Genomic DNA, 17,143 nt, shown 5'->3' with positions numbered 1-17,143 from the left:
GGGAGGTCCAAGGAAGAGGCAGCTCTTCTTTCTCTTCAGAAGCAAAGCCTAGTGCAGCAGCTGGATCCAATGGGGCAGGAACCCATAGACAAGGTTACATGCTTTCCCAGAGCTGTGGTGCTGTTGTAGGAACCCTCCCACGCACCCCTACAGTTCAAGTTAGCACAGACTTGCCCTGTGGCCCCACAGCAGATTAAGTCTTCCAGTGGTTCTTGACCCTGGAAGGAAGGATTTGCCTGACAGCTGGTGGAGTTTGTTCACTCCCATTAATAGCAGTTTATCTTTCTCTGACAGAGCCTGTCTTGTCTCTCTCCTTAGCACATACCCACCCCCAGAAGCTGTGCATTACACACCCCTTGGAGTCCTCTGAGTGTTACTAGAAGGTGATGGTATTGCAGTGTCTTCCTTTGGCCCCACATTGGTCCTACTGTCCTGGAGCAAGGAGGAGCAGAGCAAGGAGCAGGGCGCTGATCCAGCAGGCCCGGGAAACCCTGCCATATACGGTGTGAATTCAGTACAGACCATGACAGTGTATAAATTACCAGTCCATGGAAAGATCACAGCTAACAGGAACAATTGGAGGAAGGGAGAGCAGAGCACATGCAGGGAACAGCCCATTTTAAAATGCTAAGCAGAAGTAGTTGAAGTATTGTTACTATTTTGGGCAAAAGCAAAAAGACTCCTGTCTTTATCAAGAGCCAGCTGGGTGGAGAGAAGGAGGCAAGGCATGAAAAGCTGGACTGTCACCTACAGTGGTGACTTCTGAGCACTGAACTAACATTATATACCACTTCAGCTAGGAGCAGAACAAGGTCTCCTGCCCATCCTTGTCTCCAGAGAAGCAGCAACTGGGAGAAGCAGTCAGGTCCCATTTTAAGGCTTCATATGTAGAAGGGCACTGGGCCCTGTAAAATAGGGTGATGCCCACATGCACTTTGGCAGATTGGTCACACCAGTTCAGGTCACTTGAGGAGATTCTCCTGCATGTCATAGCCCAGCATTAAGGTGCACAGCAGCCTGGGCAGGGTCAGCAGAGCTTTCCCTCACACCAAACCCCATTCTAGGGCTTTAGCTGGACATCCACCGAAGCCCTCCCACACCCCAACCAAACCTACAGTGAAACTCAGCTTCTGGAGACCTGCTGGTCTGACACACTCCTCCTCCCCACCACAAACAGCCCAGCCCTGAGTCAGCACCTGGGCTGGCCTCTCTGCTCAGGGCCCAGTCACCAGGTGATGGGGAAGGCAGCACTGCACCCTGGCAGCACTTAAGCCAGACTGTCTCAGGCAGCAGAGACAGCTCAGCCAAGCCCACTGCGCTTCTGCAGCAAGAGCATGGCAGCAGCAATATAAGCCACCCTCTGGCCAGCCAGAGCTACATTCTGCACAGATCCATGCTGCAGGGGCATTCACAGATGGCAGCAGCTTTGGCTTCAGCCAATGTCAAAAGCAACAGACTACTGTTTCATCGTTACCTGGGTTTCCCGGGTCTCTCTTCCCACATCTCAGCTCCCCAGGATTTCTGAAAAGCAGTAGCTCATTCTGGGCAGCTGGCCCAGGTCCCAGCTCACACCCACGCTCCACCCCAGCCATTCTTTCACAGGGTGGAACCACTTTCACAACAGGAGCCTTGACACATTTCCTGCCCTGAGCACTGCTCTACCAAAGCACTTGGAAACAATCCTGCCATCTGCTTCATCAGCACACTGCTATCTCCATTTCTTCCCCCAACACACAAACCTGCTGTGCCAGCTGCATCTCCTAGCCCTGCCTCCAACCACATGGGGCAGGACCAAGCACCTGGAACAGCTGCTGAATATAGCAAGCCAGGAAAACAAGAGGGCAGAGCCAATTCTCCTTCTGTCTGTTTATTTGTGGTAGAAGAGCAGCCCAATCTGACAAGGCCTGGCTCCTTCACCTCATCCTCAAGGCCATCAGCATGGTTTTGGTTACAGCCAGAGCAGGAGATGGGCACCAGGCCCAGGAGAGCTGCTGCACTGCCCTGCTGTAGGGCAGCATGCACCTTCACCCAGGCCCAGTGGGACCCACCGAGGCAAGAGGTGCTCACTGTTACACCACAGCAGGGCATTCTACAACCATCTTCCACTGTGCTCACGCTGGGCCAGAGCAGGGCTGGTCCCATGCAGGAGAGCCCAGGAGCTGATTCTAGGGGCTATTATTGCTCAAGTCTTGAGCTCTCAGGAATGGAAGTGGTCCAAGACAAGGCTGAGCTTGGCCTCCCTCACTCTGGAGCAAGCCACCAGTTGCCACACAGGATCAGGGAAGTGTGGCTAAAGCACACACCAAGCACCCAGCCCAGGCACAGAACAGCAAGGCAACCTGAGCTTATCATGTGGGGGAGGCACTTTAGGCTGTCACAACCCCTGCTCCACACTAGGCACAGGGCATGTGTACTGTACTGGGCAGGTCTGGGCCCTCAAGTCCCATACACGCTGTCCCTACATTCTCCACAGCCACGCCTGAGCAGATACGCCAGGGCAGGACCCCCCACCTCAGCACACAGGGACCAGAAGGGACATGCAGTGCTGTGACATTGCACAAAGTGGCACAAGGCATGGCAGAGCAGGAGCACTCACGCTTGAGCTGGCAGTGGCAAGCAGCCAGGGACAAGTCTCCTCATCCACCCAGGCTCTGATGAGACAGGGAAAAGGAGAGGGCACCAGGACTGGGACCAGTCTCTTCTTTTGGTCCTACTCAGAAGGAAATGGCCCCCAGGGCAGAAGGGCCAGATGTAGGCACTTGGGGAAAGTTCCTTTGGAAACACTGGAATGGGACTGCAGCCCCACAGCTGTGATGCAGGCAGCTGCCTCTCTGCTCAGCAACACTGAGAAACAGCACAAGCCCTCCCAAGAGCAAGAGAAGTTGCCCATGGCTGCTCAGAGCAGAGGGGCTGGGCATGCAGACAGGACAGCAGGGCTGGGCACAGGGGTACAACAGTCTGTAGGCACTTGACTTGGCTAGTGGCACCCAGGAGCAGGGGAACAGGTCCCAGCTGCCTCTGCCCCTGGGCTCTCATTGGCTCTGGGAGGGCCTTGCCCTCTAGTTGGCTTTGACCTTGCCATTGGTGACGGTGCCATTCTCATGGACGCTGCTACCGTTGTGCTGGGCTGCTTGCTGAGCCACCCTGGGCAACCGTTTGCCCTTGGTGTAGGACTGGTACCAGAAGTTGGAGAAGAGGATGAAGAAGATGGTCCCATAAATCCAGATGAGGTGGATGAAGATGGGGAACTGGTACTGGCAGCTGGGCATGAAGTAATACTGGGAGATGTGGAGGGAGACAATCACAAACTGTGCCTGGGAACAAGGCAGAGCAAGGACAAGTTATTCATGGGAGCAGGATCAGGGATTTCACCAGAGACCTTTCTAAATGAAACCAACAGGCTCCTTTCCCACTCTGTCCTTATCACACAATCACAGAATGTTAGGGGTTGGAAGGGACCTCGACAGCTCATCCAGTGCAATCCCCCCACCAGAGCAGAACACCCAGATGAGGTTACACAGGAAGGCGTCCAGGCAGGTTTTGAATGTCTCCATAGAAGGAGACTCCACAACCCCCCTGGGCAGCCTGTTCCAGTGTTCTGTCACCCTCACTGTGAAGAAGTTTCTTCTCATATTTGAGTGGAACCTCCTGTGTTCTTACGGTGAGGCACAGCCAGCAGCAGCTGGAAGAGGCAAGCACAGGTCTCTAGGCAGCATGTGCTTCTCACCCTCCCAACATGGCTACAGTCCAGGGGCAGCAGGCTGAGCAGCACCCACACCCCAGCCAGGCTGGCAGGGCCAAAGGCCTGCAGGGGGCCAGAGCTGCTGGAAACCCACAGTGAGAAGCTACAGAAGAGATAACTACAGCTGCTGGGTGCATCTTTCACAGGTACAAGGGCTGGCCTGCCCCCCACATCAGAGGCTGAGGACACATGCTCTGCTTCACAGCACAGACTCACCAGCTGGATGGCTGTGATGTGCTTCTTCCACCACAGGTACTTCTGAAAGGCAGGTCCTGCTGCTGAGAGCCCATAGTAGAAGTACATGACAACATGCACCATGGAATTGATCATGGCATGGAATGAGCCCATTCCCCCTGTTAAGACAGATTTTCATTAGTGTAAGTCAATCCTCCACAGCAATCAGCCCTATAAGGAACTCCTAGGAGCCCAGCAGGGCCAAAACACCTTTTTCAGCATGCTGGGGTTAATCCCAGCCTTTCATCAAGCTGTACGCCCAGAGTTTCCATCTTACCTGGACCAAACTTCGCTCCCCACCACCAGCTCCAAGGCAGAACAGAATGGTGGAAGAGGTGCAGAAATGTGACCTGTTCATTCTTCTTCCGCAGGACAAAGATCACCTGCAATGAGAGGCCAACAGTATCAAGGACCCGCAGCCCTGGGAACAGCTAGGGCAGGCTGTGCCACTAATTCACAGTGTCTGATCTCTGTAACACTTCACACCCTCCAAGCCCACTGCCACCACACATTAGGTCGCCCCACAGCTTTCAGGGCTTTAACATGCCAAGAGTAGCGTCCTTGGTGATGCCAGACAGAAGCACTACCAGTGCAGACTGGAAGGGCTGAAGAAAGCACCTACCCAATAGAACACTGGGCCCCAACTACCTGCCTAGAAAGCAGTGACAAGGCCTCCTCAGTAAAAAGAAAATCTCACCGTGTCTGTCAGTTCGATGAACTTGGAGAAGACAAAAAGCCAAGCAACTTTCACCATCTGTAATGGAACAGGTTAACGTTAGAGACGCACCTCAGCCTGAACATGCCCAGTGACCAAGGGCCTCCATAAAGTAACCCTGGTTTAAAACCAAGAGCCAGGGATTGCAAGTCCTCTGCCTCAGGAGAGGCAGGTACCTGTGACCTTACTGTCCAAACAGAAGTGCTAAAGGCCATCCCCACTTATCAGGAAAGGGACAAGAACTCACCCTGAGGGCCTTGGGGTCCTGTGAGAAGTCCACAGGGTCACATCGCCAGGTGTACCCAGTAAGCCATCCTGCCATCAGGAACTGCAACAAGAGCATCAACATGATGAGGCCCAACACATCACCTACTGCACTGCCCAAGCCCTGTGCAGAAGGGCAGGGAACAGCCTGCAAGAGGGCTTCCCATCACCCATGCAGCCTGTGTGCATTGCTTCATATATGCCAGACAAAGCCTACACTGACAACTCACCTCATAGACTATGTAAAGTGAGAGTCCCACCAGAAAGAAGTTGTATAGCACCATGAACTTCTTCAGGTTAAAAGGCTTCCTGTTGGCCATTAGCCGGGGACCCAAGGATAGTACAAAGTAGACATATCCCAGAAGGATGCCCATCACAAGGAACGGGGACTGCATCAGAGGATAATCAGCGATGCGGGGGTCTGCAGAGAGAGCCACAGTGCAGAGCGGTTAGCATCCTCACCCTAATCTGCTGCCAGCATAGAGGCAAGGACACGGCAATCCTGTTCTCCTAGGGCGGGAGTGCAAGTGAGGGGCAGTCTGGGAGCAGAGGCTGGTAAAGCCAGCCATACTCAGTAAGGTACAGCCTGAAGCCACACTGCAAAGCAGCCCGTGCCCCAAAAGCGGCTGCACAGGCACTGAGGCAAGACAGCCTCATAAAAGGCAGCCCCAAAAATCCACAGAGCTGCATCTATGCCAGGGCTGAGGCAGAATGCAGCCAGACCCAGACCACTTCAGGGATGACAGACCACCCCCCTGTGCCTGTGGCAGCAAGGCATGTAGTGCCACCTGTCCTGCAGCTGGGCAGAGCCAAACACTCACCTGCTTTCTTCATGAAGTCCTGATACATGGTCACAATCCCCTCCATGGTGGTGGCAGTATCTCTGTGGAGAGAGAAAGAGCAGATCAGGCAGCTGGTAGAGCACAGCCCTGCAGATCAGCAAATTTCAAGTAGAACTTGAGAGGTACAGTTGTGTATCTGACCAGCATTGCTCTCGGCTCATCACACACCAGCATACACTTCCAGCTGAGCCACATGCTCCCCACTTCTCACTGAGCCTGGCTCTGTCTCCCCAGCTCTGCTGAGAACCCCATCATCTATCACCAGCAGTCCTTCCAAGGCAGGATCCTAACATCTCAATCCAGCTAGGAAAGCTTCCAACCTCAATACTCTATCTCCAGCCCCTGAGTCTTGCTTTCACTTTTCAGGCTCAAGCATTAGCACCCACAACAACCACGATGTTGCCATACCAGCTTTGCCACCCACATCCACCCAGCACACTGCTCTGCCCAGCACTGGTGCAAGGGCTTCCAGGGAGATGCAGAGCTGGCCCACACTCTCCACAGAGCAGTGCTTTTATGATCAGCTTTGGGCTCCTGCTCACTGGTCCCCACCAGAGAAACACCATGGCATCACTAGCAGACCCACTGCAGGACGAACAAAAGTCATCAGTTCAGAAACACCAGTTTCTGGTGTCAGAATTCCTGGTTTCACATCCTTGCACAAAACCCTCCTGACAAGAACTACCACCCCATCTGAAGGGTGGATGTCAAGAAGATGGGACCAGATTCCCTTCAGTGGTGCCCAATGATGAGATGAGTGGCAATGGGCACAGACTGAAGCACATGAGCTTCCATCTGAATATGAAGAAAAACTTCTTTTCTTTGAAGGTGACAGAGAGAGGTTGTGGAGTCTCCTTCTCCGAAGACACTCAAGACCTGCCCAGACACATTCCTGTGCAATCTACTCTAGGTGAACCTGCTTTAGCAGGTGGGTTGGACTAGATGATATCCAGAGGTCCCTTCCAACCCAAAACATTCTGTGATAACCCAACACCTCAGAGACTAGGTGCATCCTACATGGCAGTGACATTTGCACTCCCCTTCCAGGCAAGGCACAGTATGCCCAGGTAGTGGAGAAAGATGCAGGAGAAGGTTATAAGGCTGCAGGGAGGACTGGCACTACCTACACTTACCCAGCCTAAGAGAACACACCAGACAGCAATCCAGGCAGATGCTTTCCAGAAAAGCAGGAAGGGCTCAGGCTCTTGCTGCTGCAGACAAGTTTGAAACGGTCTCCCCCAGGCCCCTATGCTCCCCAACCTCACCCCAGCACACAGGACACCAGAGCAGCAGGAAGGGAAGCAGAACAGGCCCAGTCTCACCTGACTCAGCCACCTGCAAGGGAGGCATTCCCCAGGGCTGCTACCAGACACTCCACCTACCCCTTCCTCCAGGAAGGCACACAGAGATCACTGCTCACACACAGGCTTAGGGAAACAGGTCCCCAGCCCAGTCTCCCCAAGAAGTTTATTGCTGCCGCCACTAGGAAACATGCAGCCTCTCCCAGACCAGCGGGCTGAAGTCAGAGTAACCGTAATCCCAGTAAGGTCCCACCTGGGAGCATCCAGCAGCCACTGCCAACTCAAGCCGTCACCAGCCAGGACCAGCATCACTCCATTTTCACTGCTAGAAGAAGAGCTCAGTGGAGTCCTCTTTGCTCTAGCTGAGACCCAGGCAGGAGAGCAGCACACACCACTTGTGCAGTGCTACCAGGCACCTACATGACGGGCTTTGCAGGCAGCAATCTTCACAGAGGCCCGGCACACATCGTTCAGGCTCACCATCCCTTGCAGATCACCTTGGTGCAGCAACAGTGCTGGCTCTGTGCCTGCCCAGTCATACCCCCTGTGCTCCCCCAAACTGGGAAGTGCCACCTAACCTCTCCGCAACTGCACTGGGGTGGAAAAATGTCTCCCCCTTCAACTCCAGGCCCCAAAGTACCCATTCCTCCAAGCAAGGCTCCAGAGCAGCATGCACAGCCACAGACCCCAAGGGCAGAGCTCGAGTTTTGCTATGCTTCGAAAGCACAGAAGGTGGCTCCCCATACCACCTCAGAGGCAGCTACAGCAACAGGACAAAGCACACTCAGGGCTGATCCCCACACCTCAGGGCCACCAGCAGCAGAAGAGATGCTTACCTTCCCAACCCAAGGTTTCAAGAGGTTTAATAGCAAGTAATACTCACTTGTAGTATCACTGTGATACAAGTAATATTTAAGGTCCTGGGCACTGCCAAGATCGTCCACTCTCCACACGCAGAGGCCAGAAAAGTATAGCAGCAACTACAGCATCCTTGAGAGCCACCCAATGCTCCAGCTGTGGGAAATGCAGTAAGTACAAGTCCTGAAAGCTGCTGAGCTTTATGTTGCTTTAATGGCTAAGAGCAAGCTCCAAACTTGTCTGTCTAGTTTCAGCTTTCAACCACTACATCCAGCTACACCTTTATTTGCTAGATTGAGGAGCCCTCAAGAGTTAGTTCCCAGCACAGGTACCTGACTATTCAAACACTGTTTATCTTATCAAGCTGAATGAGTCAGCCTTACTACAAGACCAGGGCAGACACAAAGCTCCTGCAGAGTACTTGCCTATTTTAGGCAGGCTAGGATGAGAAGATAGTATCAGTCACCCGTGAGCTCAGACCTACATCTCACACTGCAGGGCAACACTTGAGCTCAGGCACCACAGACTACTTTGTGGACCCCGATGCCAGCAAGGCTCCAGCGGCACTGGCTAACCAGGACCCCAGCTCAAAACAATTCAGGGTCTCAACGATACTGTACACTTGGGTGAGAAGTCTCACATTGCAGTTTCACCCTGACAAACCTGCTGAAAGCTGCACAGAGCACACAGCAGACAAGGGCCATCCTGGCAGCAGCCCTGAACCCAGACAACTATCCCCCAAGTACTGGGAAAAATCTCACTTCAACCTGACACTAGTACAGAAGTCCCCATGAGTGTGAACAGCAACAAGTCCCTCTTACTGCTGTGTCCTGTGAAGCACCTCCAGCACCCCTATAGCTAGACATGCCACAGGGTGACAGGAGGCATTGGAGCTGTCCTGAACATGGGCTCTGGGCAAGCACCAGGACTCCTGCCAGGGCAGAGTTCGCAGTATAATGCTACAGGCGCTTAAGAGAAGGACCTATGTGTTTTCCACAGCTTCCCTACTCAGAACATCCTGCTGCATTCAGCTAACAGAGCAACCACAACTCCAGGGAATGTCCAAGGTCTTTGCAGGACATGGTATCCACACTGGCATGCTACATGGTCCCGCATTAGGCAGATGCTGAAGTGTGCCTTGCTCGGTGAGCAGATTTAGCTATGTCTCACCCTCTGCTGTCTCCCAAGGGGCAGCCCCTGGCCTCAGGGTGTTGGCAGCTGAGCTGCAAAAGGGAGAGTGTCTGGGAACCTGAACTCACCTCTGCCATTTCCTCTGTGCACAACACCAGCACCTGATGTCCTTCTGCACTTTGAGAGGCATCTGCTCTTGCTGCCCTCCAATGCTACACCACACATCAGTGGCTGGTGTCTGTCCTCTCTGCACAAAGGAGTCACTTACTCTCCTTTGACTCCTCCTAGATCCTGATCCTCTTGTGCAAGGAGCTGAGAGGAGACAGGGAACCCAAAGCTGAGCCTTGAACAGCTGAAGGGAAGTCAAGCAAATAGGTCCAAGTACCTCAAAGCACCAGGAACCCTTAGGGCCCCAACAAATCCTGCACAATACCTAGAAACCTTGCAACACTCTACCACCTCTCACCAACAGGGTGTCACTCCCCACATCAGTGAGAAAGTTTCCACTGTTTACAAGCCAGAGCACTGGGCCACAGTCTGTCCCAGTAACCAACATCAAGGATTAGATACTTGCTTACACCATGCAATGTGTACACCACACATCTCCAACAAGCTATACAGCTAATTAGTGCAACTTCAGCAAGAACAGCAAAACCCTTTATAACCACCCCAGCAGCCCAAGAGCAGTCAGATCACAGCATTGTGAACCACGACACTGACAGAACAGAGCTCAACCCAATTAATTGGGTTAACAGCGTCGCAGGGTGCATCTCTCCCCACACAGCAACCATCTGCAAAAGACACTCAGCCCCAGCCATGCAACACCAACAGTCCTACCTCATCAGCATTTGAATCAGAAATCAGTCCTATAATAAGCGTGAAAGCAAGCCACCCTAATCTCCTCACTAGTTTAATTACAGGCAGCACCAAAACAGTCTGGTAGGTGGCCATAGAGCTGCCACCCCAGGGAGAGCTGGCACAGGGCCCTTGCTGAACTGGCTGAAGCAGGCCTGGCTCCCATAGCTCTCCCAAGGGAGCTGCAACCCTCAAAGGAAGGTCAGGAGATAAGCAGTTTGCCATCTATCAAACCAGCCTGCATCCCTGACCTACAAGCTGGCAGCAAGGCTTGCTGGTTGATGCAACTCTGAGGAAGAGGCATCTTCATCTTCCAGCTCTCTACCACAGCAGTTGCCCAGCTTCCTGAAGCTTCAGCAAGTCACTATGGGGTCCAGCAGGGCCTGCATGCAGCTCCATGCATTCAGGCAGATGTTTCCCAGCAGAGATATGGGGACTCAGAAGATATGGGGACATCTGCCTCTATAGAAGAGTGGGACTGACCAACCCAGGGTCTAGTGGTGGGGCCAGGAACAGACAGGGCTATGCACAGCACACACATGTTGGTATCAAACCATCACCAAGAGCTGTCAGTCACAGCTCCAGAAGCTTTCCTGAGCTTATGCACAAGTGAATCCAGCAAGCTGAGGAACCAAAACCATTCCTACCCTGAACAACACACAAGCAACAAGGCGGCCAGAACAAGACAAGAGGGAGAAGGAGCTCAGCCAGCCCTAAGCAGCAAAACACTGTTCTTTATCAGCTCTGCAGCAGGATTGCTCTAAAGTTTACAGGTAAAGCCTAGAAAACTGGATTTGAATCTCCTCCTTCTGTCCCTCTGTGCTCAGGCAAAAGGGAGAGGGGCTCATAACAAAACAGCGCACACTTGCTTCCCACACAGCATCTCAGGGCACCAGCTCAAGCACAGGCAGCAGAGAGCACTCAACAGGAGAGCTGGATTCAAGTACAACTGCATTACAGCAAACGATTTTAGCCATCTGACTGCAGATTCAGTTAAGGCGCTGTTGTCCACATGTTACTAAAGTCACACTGTTCCCTCAAGAGAAATCACAGCCTGAAGAGGTGCCTGTGAACCAGCTCACAGGGCACAGAAGACCAGTCTGGCAGGGGAGCATGATCTGCTATGTTTCAAGTGTGGAACACCATACCAGCACATCAGCGCAGGGCAGCAGCTCTCCTAGCCAGGCATCGTGGTTCTGAGCATTCAGCACAGACTCTGATCAGAGTCTGAGAACAAGCAGACCCAGAACTCTCAGCCCATGACGTAACTACAAAGTCCACAAGGAAACTTCATGCTAACACCACCAGGTAAGTTTTCCTACTTGAACTGCATCTATTTGTCACTTCCTCTGGCTCAGCGACCTCATGCTGAGTGTCAAAGGATACCGCTAACAGCTTGCTGCCATCTACTCTGCATCAGTGTACTCTGAAGTCAGTCTAGGAGGACTGTGTTCACAGAGAAGGGATCCAAACTCTTAAACCCTCAATATGCAACAGCTCTTGCAAGAGCTGTGTTGCAGCTGGCACAGGAGTCACACTGGCTGGGTGCTGCTCCTGGCACATGGGCTGCCAGTGGCGGGAAGTGACCTGTTTGAAGCTGAGGAGTTTCCCCATCGTCACCAAGTGTGTGTCAATACCCTCCTTCCACTATCTCAAGCAGTGGCTGTGAAACCCTGAGGCCTTTGGGTAACATCCTATGAACAGAGATCAAGCTGTCCTATTCCCATGCTCGCTGGGAGCAGAGAGAGCAAGAGGAGACTGCCAGATTAGCAGGCAAGCTCTGCAGAGCCTGGGCAGTCAGCATGGCAGCCCGCAAGCTTTGGGAAGGAGCAAGCCCATTGCAATAAGGTACTGATAACCTTGTACAAAAAACAAGGCAGGTAATCAGACTTCAAGGTCCCACAAGAGCATGCATTGCAGTAAAAGGCCTATATGCACAGCACACAGTGGGGTTTTTTTCAGGGACAGCACCTCCCCAAGCTGATCAGGCAAGCTGTTAGGGGTAGGCTTATTCCTTATCACATTCAACACCAGCGGCTGCATATTCAGGGCACTGGTATCAGTACAGACGAGTAGTCAGAGAAAAAGCAGGGAAAAGGCAAAATTAAGCATAGAGTCTGACATAGCAAAGAATGAGGGAGTAAAGAAATGAAGGAAGAAAAGAAACGGAGAGTGAGATACCTACAGAAGTGGAAAATAAGGTATTTCCTTCCCAAGCTAACCATACCAAGCTGTGTCCACTCCCTCATGCAGCACCAGCCAAGCAGGGAAGGAGGTGAAGATGGCTGGGCTCCCTCTCTGAAGGGATGGCACCCATCAGCCCCCCAGATGACAGGAGAGCATTTGGGACAGACAGAACCAGAGCAGCAACAGAAGAGGACAGGCAAGATTAGACCAAGCCAGGCTGGCTCCTGACACCTGTTTCCAGATCTAGGTCAAGCCTTCCAAAGCCCTCTAGCAGATGAACACAGAGCATCTCTACCTGGAGGTGGGACGCACAGCACCAGAGCATTCATCTCTGTGGTTTTAATCACTATGCAAATGCCTTACTACAAGGCTTCATCTCTGTTCCCACAGTCATGTCTATGATCACTACGCTGTAATGATTACTGTACTCTGTCCCAACCAGGCCTACATTAATTGGGCAGGCACACCAAGACAAGTCAGACATTAGAAGTCTAAAAAGCAAGATGCAGGAAGGACAGACCTGCAGTGAAGTGTGAACCCAGAGCCACTTGTCATTGAGACAAGAGGTCACCGTCTGGAAATCACCATGACATCTGCTTTGGACCCCCATACCCTCTGCACCAAGGCAATGCAGTCACAAACACCCTCTAACAAGGGAAGGGATGTTCACTGGTAATGCTAGAGCTGCCAGAGACTCCAGTAGCACAGTAGAAGCACCACAGACCCCAACAGGCCTGAGGTTTAACAGATACCACCTTTAACAAGGGTCACAGCCCACCACACACATGAAAAGACAAATTGGGCCCGATTATCACAAGCATACATGGACCACTCCAAGCCAGGGCTGTTGTTCCTACTGCTGGTCCTGTACAGCCAGATAAAGCCTCTTAGGGTTAAGTAGAAGCAGCATGAGATAAAACTCTGCATATATATATATAAAGAGAAAAATCTATTAACAAACCATGAGAGTTGATCTGATCCACAGGGTAAGAGCACTCCTTGTAGCCAGGATGGACAACTTGCTGCCTAGTGACAGCTTACCAATCTGATCCATCCCACAGAGAAGGAACAAGCAGAAATTAAACACCCTGAGAGACGCTAAGGGAAAAAAAAAATCAAGAACCACAAGACCTGGTTACCACATCCCCAGCCCCAAGCCACTGAAGTCTCAGATAACATCCCGGCACAGACCTGCTGGTGGGGAGCTGGCTGTGGCAACTGCAACATGTCATCTCTGAGCAACAACAGCCTCAACTCCTGCAGGGAAAAGCCCTGGCTCCTGAGGACCAGCTCCTCCCTGCAGGAGCCCAGGCTGCCTCACCTGTCTGACTGGCGAGAACCAGACTTTCCAGCCCTAGTACTACCATCCAAGAGCCAGCAGGGCACATGCTAGCACAAATCCAACAGGAAAGCACAGAAACACCAAAGATATCTTGGGCCATCACAGGCACCACTCCCAGTATCTCCTGTAAGCTTCTTCCTAAAGGAAGGATCTCAGCCTGAACATTGTCTGGGCTGTAACCCCAGCAGAAGAGGGGAGTGCATTCACCCACAACCTTCAAGGACAGTGCCAAGCCAAACACATAGCAATGCACCTGCTCCTGATGTCAGCTTCAAAGCTTCCTGGGGATGCAAAGCTTTCCTCCGCTAGGAGACAAAGGAAACACTATGCACCTTGAATAAACTCAATTATTTTCCCCTCCAAAACATAGTGCAAGACACCTCTACACCAGATCGAGTTTTTACTATCCTAGCCTCAGCTTTAACAGTACTTTATCTCATATTACATTTCTGCCGTGAAGGACTAGATATAATCCCCCCCATCTCACAGACTTTCAGGAAACAGAGGTGAGGATACAATGCAGGGCAGGACTGTGGAGGCACAGTCTGTGTGTGCAGCATGGTTTAATCCCCACAGCGAGATGCAGCAAGGAGATGCTGCAACAGCTGGCATTGTGCTACTTCTCAAAGGAACAGACTGTCAGCAGGAGCTCACACCCATGAGCTAGAGGGGCTTCCTAGGAAAGAGACAGCAGTCTCGGTCAAGCCCCAGGGGTTCAGCCAGCTGTTTGACTCTCTAAACCATCCTCAAGAAGCTGCCCAGCAGGTCTGGTGGGAAGGTCAGCTCCATCCAGCAAGGAATCTGCCCTGGCTGCATTCTGGCAGAAGAGAACACGGTCAATTTGGGGCAGCGCAGCAGGATGGATGCACTGCTGCATAGGCAATTCTGGCCTCCAAGACGGGAAGAGATGCTCTACTGGAACACACTAGCAGGGAAAGCACCCAATATTATCCCATGCTGCCCACTGAGCGTAGGAAGGTGTCTTTACCTCACTTTTTCCTGCCCTTGGGACTCCTGAACCAAGGTGGTCCATCATGGGGAAAGCCCCTGACAGAGCCCCTGCAGAAGCAGCCAGGCACAGTGGCATACAGACTGTCCCCCCCAAAGCCTTCCCTCCTGTCAATGCCTGTGCACTTACATTGCCTCATTTAGCCTGCTGCAGAGACCAAAAAGAAGCAGCTTTCCTAACTGCCTCTTCATTATAAGGGAGGAACAAACCCTCATAAGAGACCTACAGACCAACTCTAGTGCTGCCTGTGAAAGGTCAGATGAGCATTTGTCCATGGTTATTAAACCTGCAGTTTCCCTGCAAGCACAGAGCCTTGTAGCCCAAGGTGAGCTGCTGCCACCAGGAGGGTGACAGGGACCTCCTCCTCCTCCCACCAGCGTTCCAGAGCAAGGGCCAGAGGGAAGCCAAGCACCTACACGAGCAGGCACTCAAAGCTAACATTGTGTGGCAGCAGCAGGGCAGGCCTGGTACTGCCACCCTGCCCGGAGGAGGAGGGAAGAGCCATCTCAATGGCACATTGATGTGCAGGAGAAAGCTCTCCGGCCACTGAGCAGCCAGTGCTGCCAGCGGAGGCTGCTCTAGCCCTGCTGTGATGAAGGCCCAGCAGCCCACAGCTTTCCTCAGCAGCTCAGCATCCCCACAGCTCTCAGCCATGGCTGAGCTCCACAGCCGCACCAGCACGGAAAGTGTTGGGGAGCCAGCACAGCCGGGGTCTCCATGCAATGTCCCGCGTGTGCCTCACTCCCACCCTCAGCGATGTGGCTTCAGCACAGGTCCCTTGCCCCGCCAACGGCCGGATGGAGCGCTGCGGCCCGCAGGGACCCGTCCCGCCGCCTCCAGCCCGGGAGCGGGAAGCGCGGGCGGCTCGCGGCGCGGCCTCGGGGTGGGGCGCCGCCGGGGCCTACCACCGCTGCGGGCCCGGAAGCGCCGAGCCGCGGCCCGGCCGAGCGCCGGCACCACCGCCAGCGGGGCCTGTACGGCCGGGCCCGCGGCTGCCACCCGGCTCGGGCTGCGGAGAAGGGCCGCTGCGTGTCCCAGCGAGACCCCGCGCCACTCCGCGGTCACCGGGGGGTTAAGCCACTCTCCAGTGAGCCCCGGGTGCGGCCTGTCCTGCTGCCGGCTGGAGGAACGGGCCGGGACCAGCCACGGAGCTGTCCCCAGCCGCAGCAGAACCACCAACACCGCGATGCCGATCTCCTTCCTGCAAGCTCTGCAGCCACCAGATCCCGACCCGGAGAGGAAACAAACCCCCGGCTCAGGGCCCATGGCTGCCAGCAGCAGGGGGGCAGCCCCAGCACAGCCAGGAGCCCGTCCCCAGCATGGCCACTGGACACAAACCTGCCGGGACGGAGACCAGGGTGTTGGAGGCCAAGGTACAGCCAGCAAGGAGAGACAAGTCCTCCCTCCTGGCAGGCTGGGAAAGCATCCCAAGCACTGCACCGAGACACCACAGAGGGGACTCTGGCATACAGCTGCCCCCAAGGAGGGCAACTCGGCTGCGGGAAGGGAATTACACCCTTCCCTGGGCACCCTAGAGGGTGCCCCGGCACAGCGGCACCAGGGGCTCTGGGCGTGCTGCAACTCCTCACAGCATCAGCTGCTCTTAAAAACTATTTTAACAATCCAACTCAGATTCCACTTACCTTCCTCCTGGCAGGCTTGCACACCACTGGCTGTCACATAGAGCCACACTGCTTATCACAGTTACCCCCCGCTCCAGGGGGGTGACAGCCCCCCCAGCACCTTCCTGCCTGTTGGCAGCCGCACCCAGCCTCACCATCTGCCAAGGGCATGTCACAACACCCTTCCCGCCCATCTGGCCACAACCTCCCCAAACTCATCCCTCTGACGCTTCGGCGATGGAGATATCACCCACCTCCTCCCATGCTCTGGAGCATCCCAGGTGACAGGGACACAGGCACACACGAGCCTCTTCCCACTGTTTAGTGGCTGTCAAGACAGCACATGGCCTTGCCAGGGCAGGGCCCACCATCTGCGACAGGCAAAGCTTCACTCCCAAAGCAGCTAAACCCCACTAAGGCCTCAGCACTTCCCCGATCTGTAACTACCTTCAGCAAACAGCCCCAAAAGCCCTTTCAGCACACACCATCAGCAAATCCCAACCCACCAGCGAGCTCAGACACCTCCTCCCAAGCCTCTTCAAACTCCACACACACAATAACCTGAAAGGACTCCTAAGAAAGACCAGGCACACTCAGGCCAGCCCCACCAGGCAGAGCTGAACCCATCATTCATCTCCCCTGCAGGTTCGTCATTCCCTCCCAACACCCACCGTCCCGGCTGGGTGTTCTTTTCCCCCACGTGTACGCTGCACCCCGCACCGCACTCACTCACCACCAGCCGCACCCCGCTCTACCCGCCACCACCGCTGCCCCGCCCTTAAATAAGGCTGCCCTACCCCCCTCGCCGCTGCCGATTGGTCTAGGGGGAGAGCTCCACCTTCTGGGGCGGAGCTCTCTGCTTGAGACCAATCGGCGCTGGCGCCGAGGCCCACCCATTCTGTGGCCACGCCCACGTCGGCAGCGGCTGGAGATCGGAGCCGCGCAGCGCCGTGACGTTTCGGGACGGGGGCTCCCGGCTTTTGGGACGGTTTTGGCTGATTTTTAGGGAAGAGGAAGCAGGCTGGGGAGCCTGAGGGGCAG

At 54.1% G+C, this 17,143-nt stretch overlaps 1 protein-coding gene across 11 annotated transcripts; it reads right to left on the bottom strand.

The window, feature by feature from the left end:
• Nucleotides 1-1,851: 1,851 nt before the first annotated feature.
• On the bottom strand, nt 1,852-16,896 carry ELOVL1 (ELOVL fatty acid elongase 1). 11 transcript variants are annotated; one of them, XM_065071688.1, is made up of 9 exons: nt 16,836-16,854; nt 7,982-8,112; nt 5,777-5,838; nt 5,186-5,376; nt 4,939-5,019; nt 4,674-4,730; nt 4,254-4,359; nt 3,959-4,095; nt 1,852-3,314 (listed from the first exon to the last, which is right to left on the bottom strand). In XM_065071688.1, the coding sequence occupies exons 3-9, from the start codon at nt 5,820-5,822 to the stop codon at nt 3,060-3,062; spliced, it is 873 nt and encodes a 290-aa protein (XP_064927760.1). In that variant the 5' UTR covers nt 5,823-5,838; nt 7,982-8,112; nt 16,836-16,854; the 3' UTR covers nt 1,852-3,059. The 11 variants fall into 11 exon arrangements, with proteins under 11 accessions (XP_064927760.1, XP_005501121.2, XP_005501120.2 ...); XM_005501064.4 differs by lacking the exon at nt 7,982-8,112 and having other exon boundaries at nt 16,836-16,896; XM_005501063.3 differs by lacking the exon at nt 7,982-8,112 and having other exon boundaries at nt 16,774-16,873.
• Between the last annotated feature and the right edge of the window lie 247 nt (nt 16,897-17,143).

The sequence above is a fragment of the Columba livia genome, chromosome 8 (genome assembly GCF_036013475.1).
Source record: "Columba livia isolate bColLiv1 breed racing homer chromosome 8, bColLiv1.pat.W.v2, whole genome shotgun sequence".
Classification (NCBI taxonomy): domain Eukaryota; kingdom Metazoa; phylum Chordata; class Aves; order Columbiformes; family Columbidae; genus Columba; species Columba livia.
The sequence above is the reverse complement of the archived record's forward strand: the minus strand, read 5'-3'. Positions and strand labels throughout refer to the sequence as shown.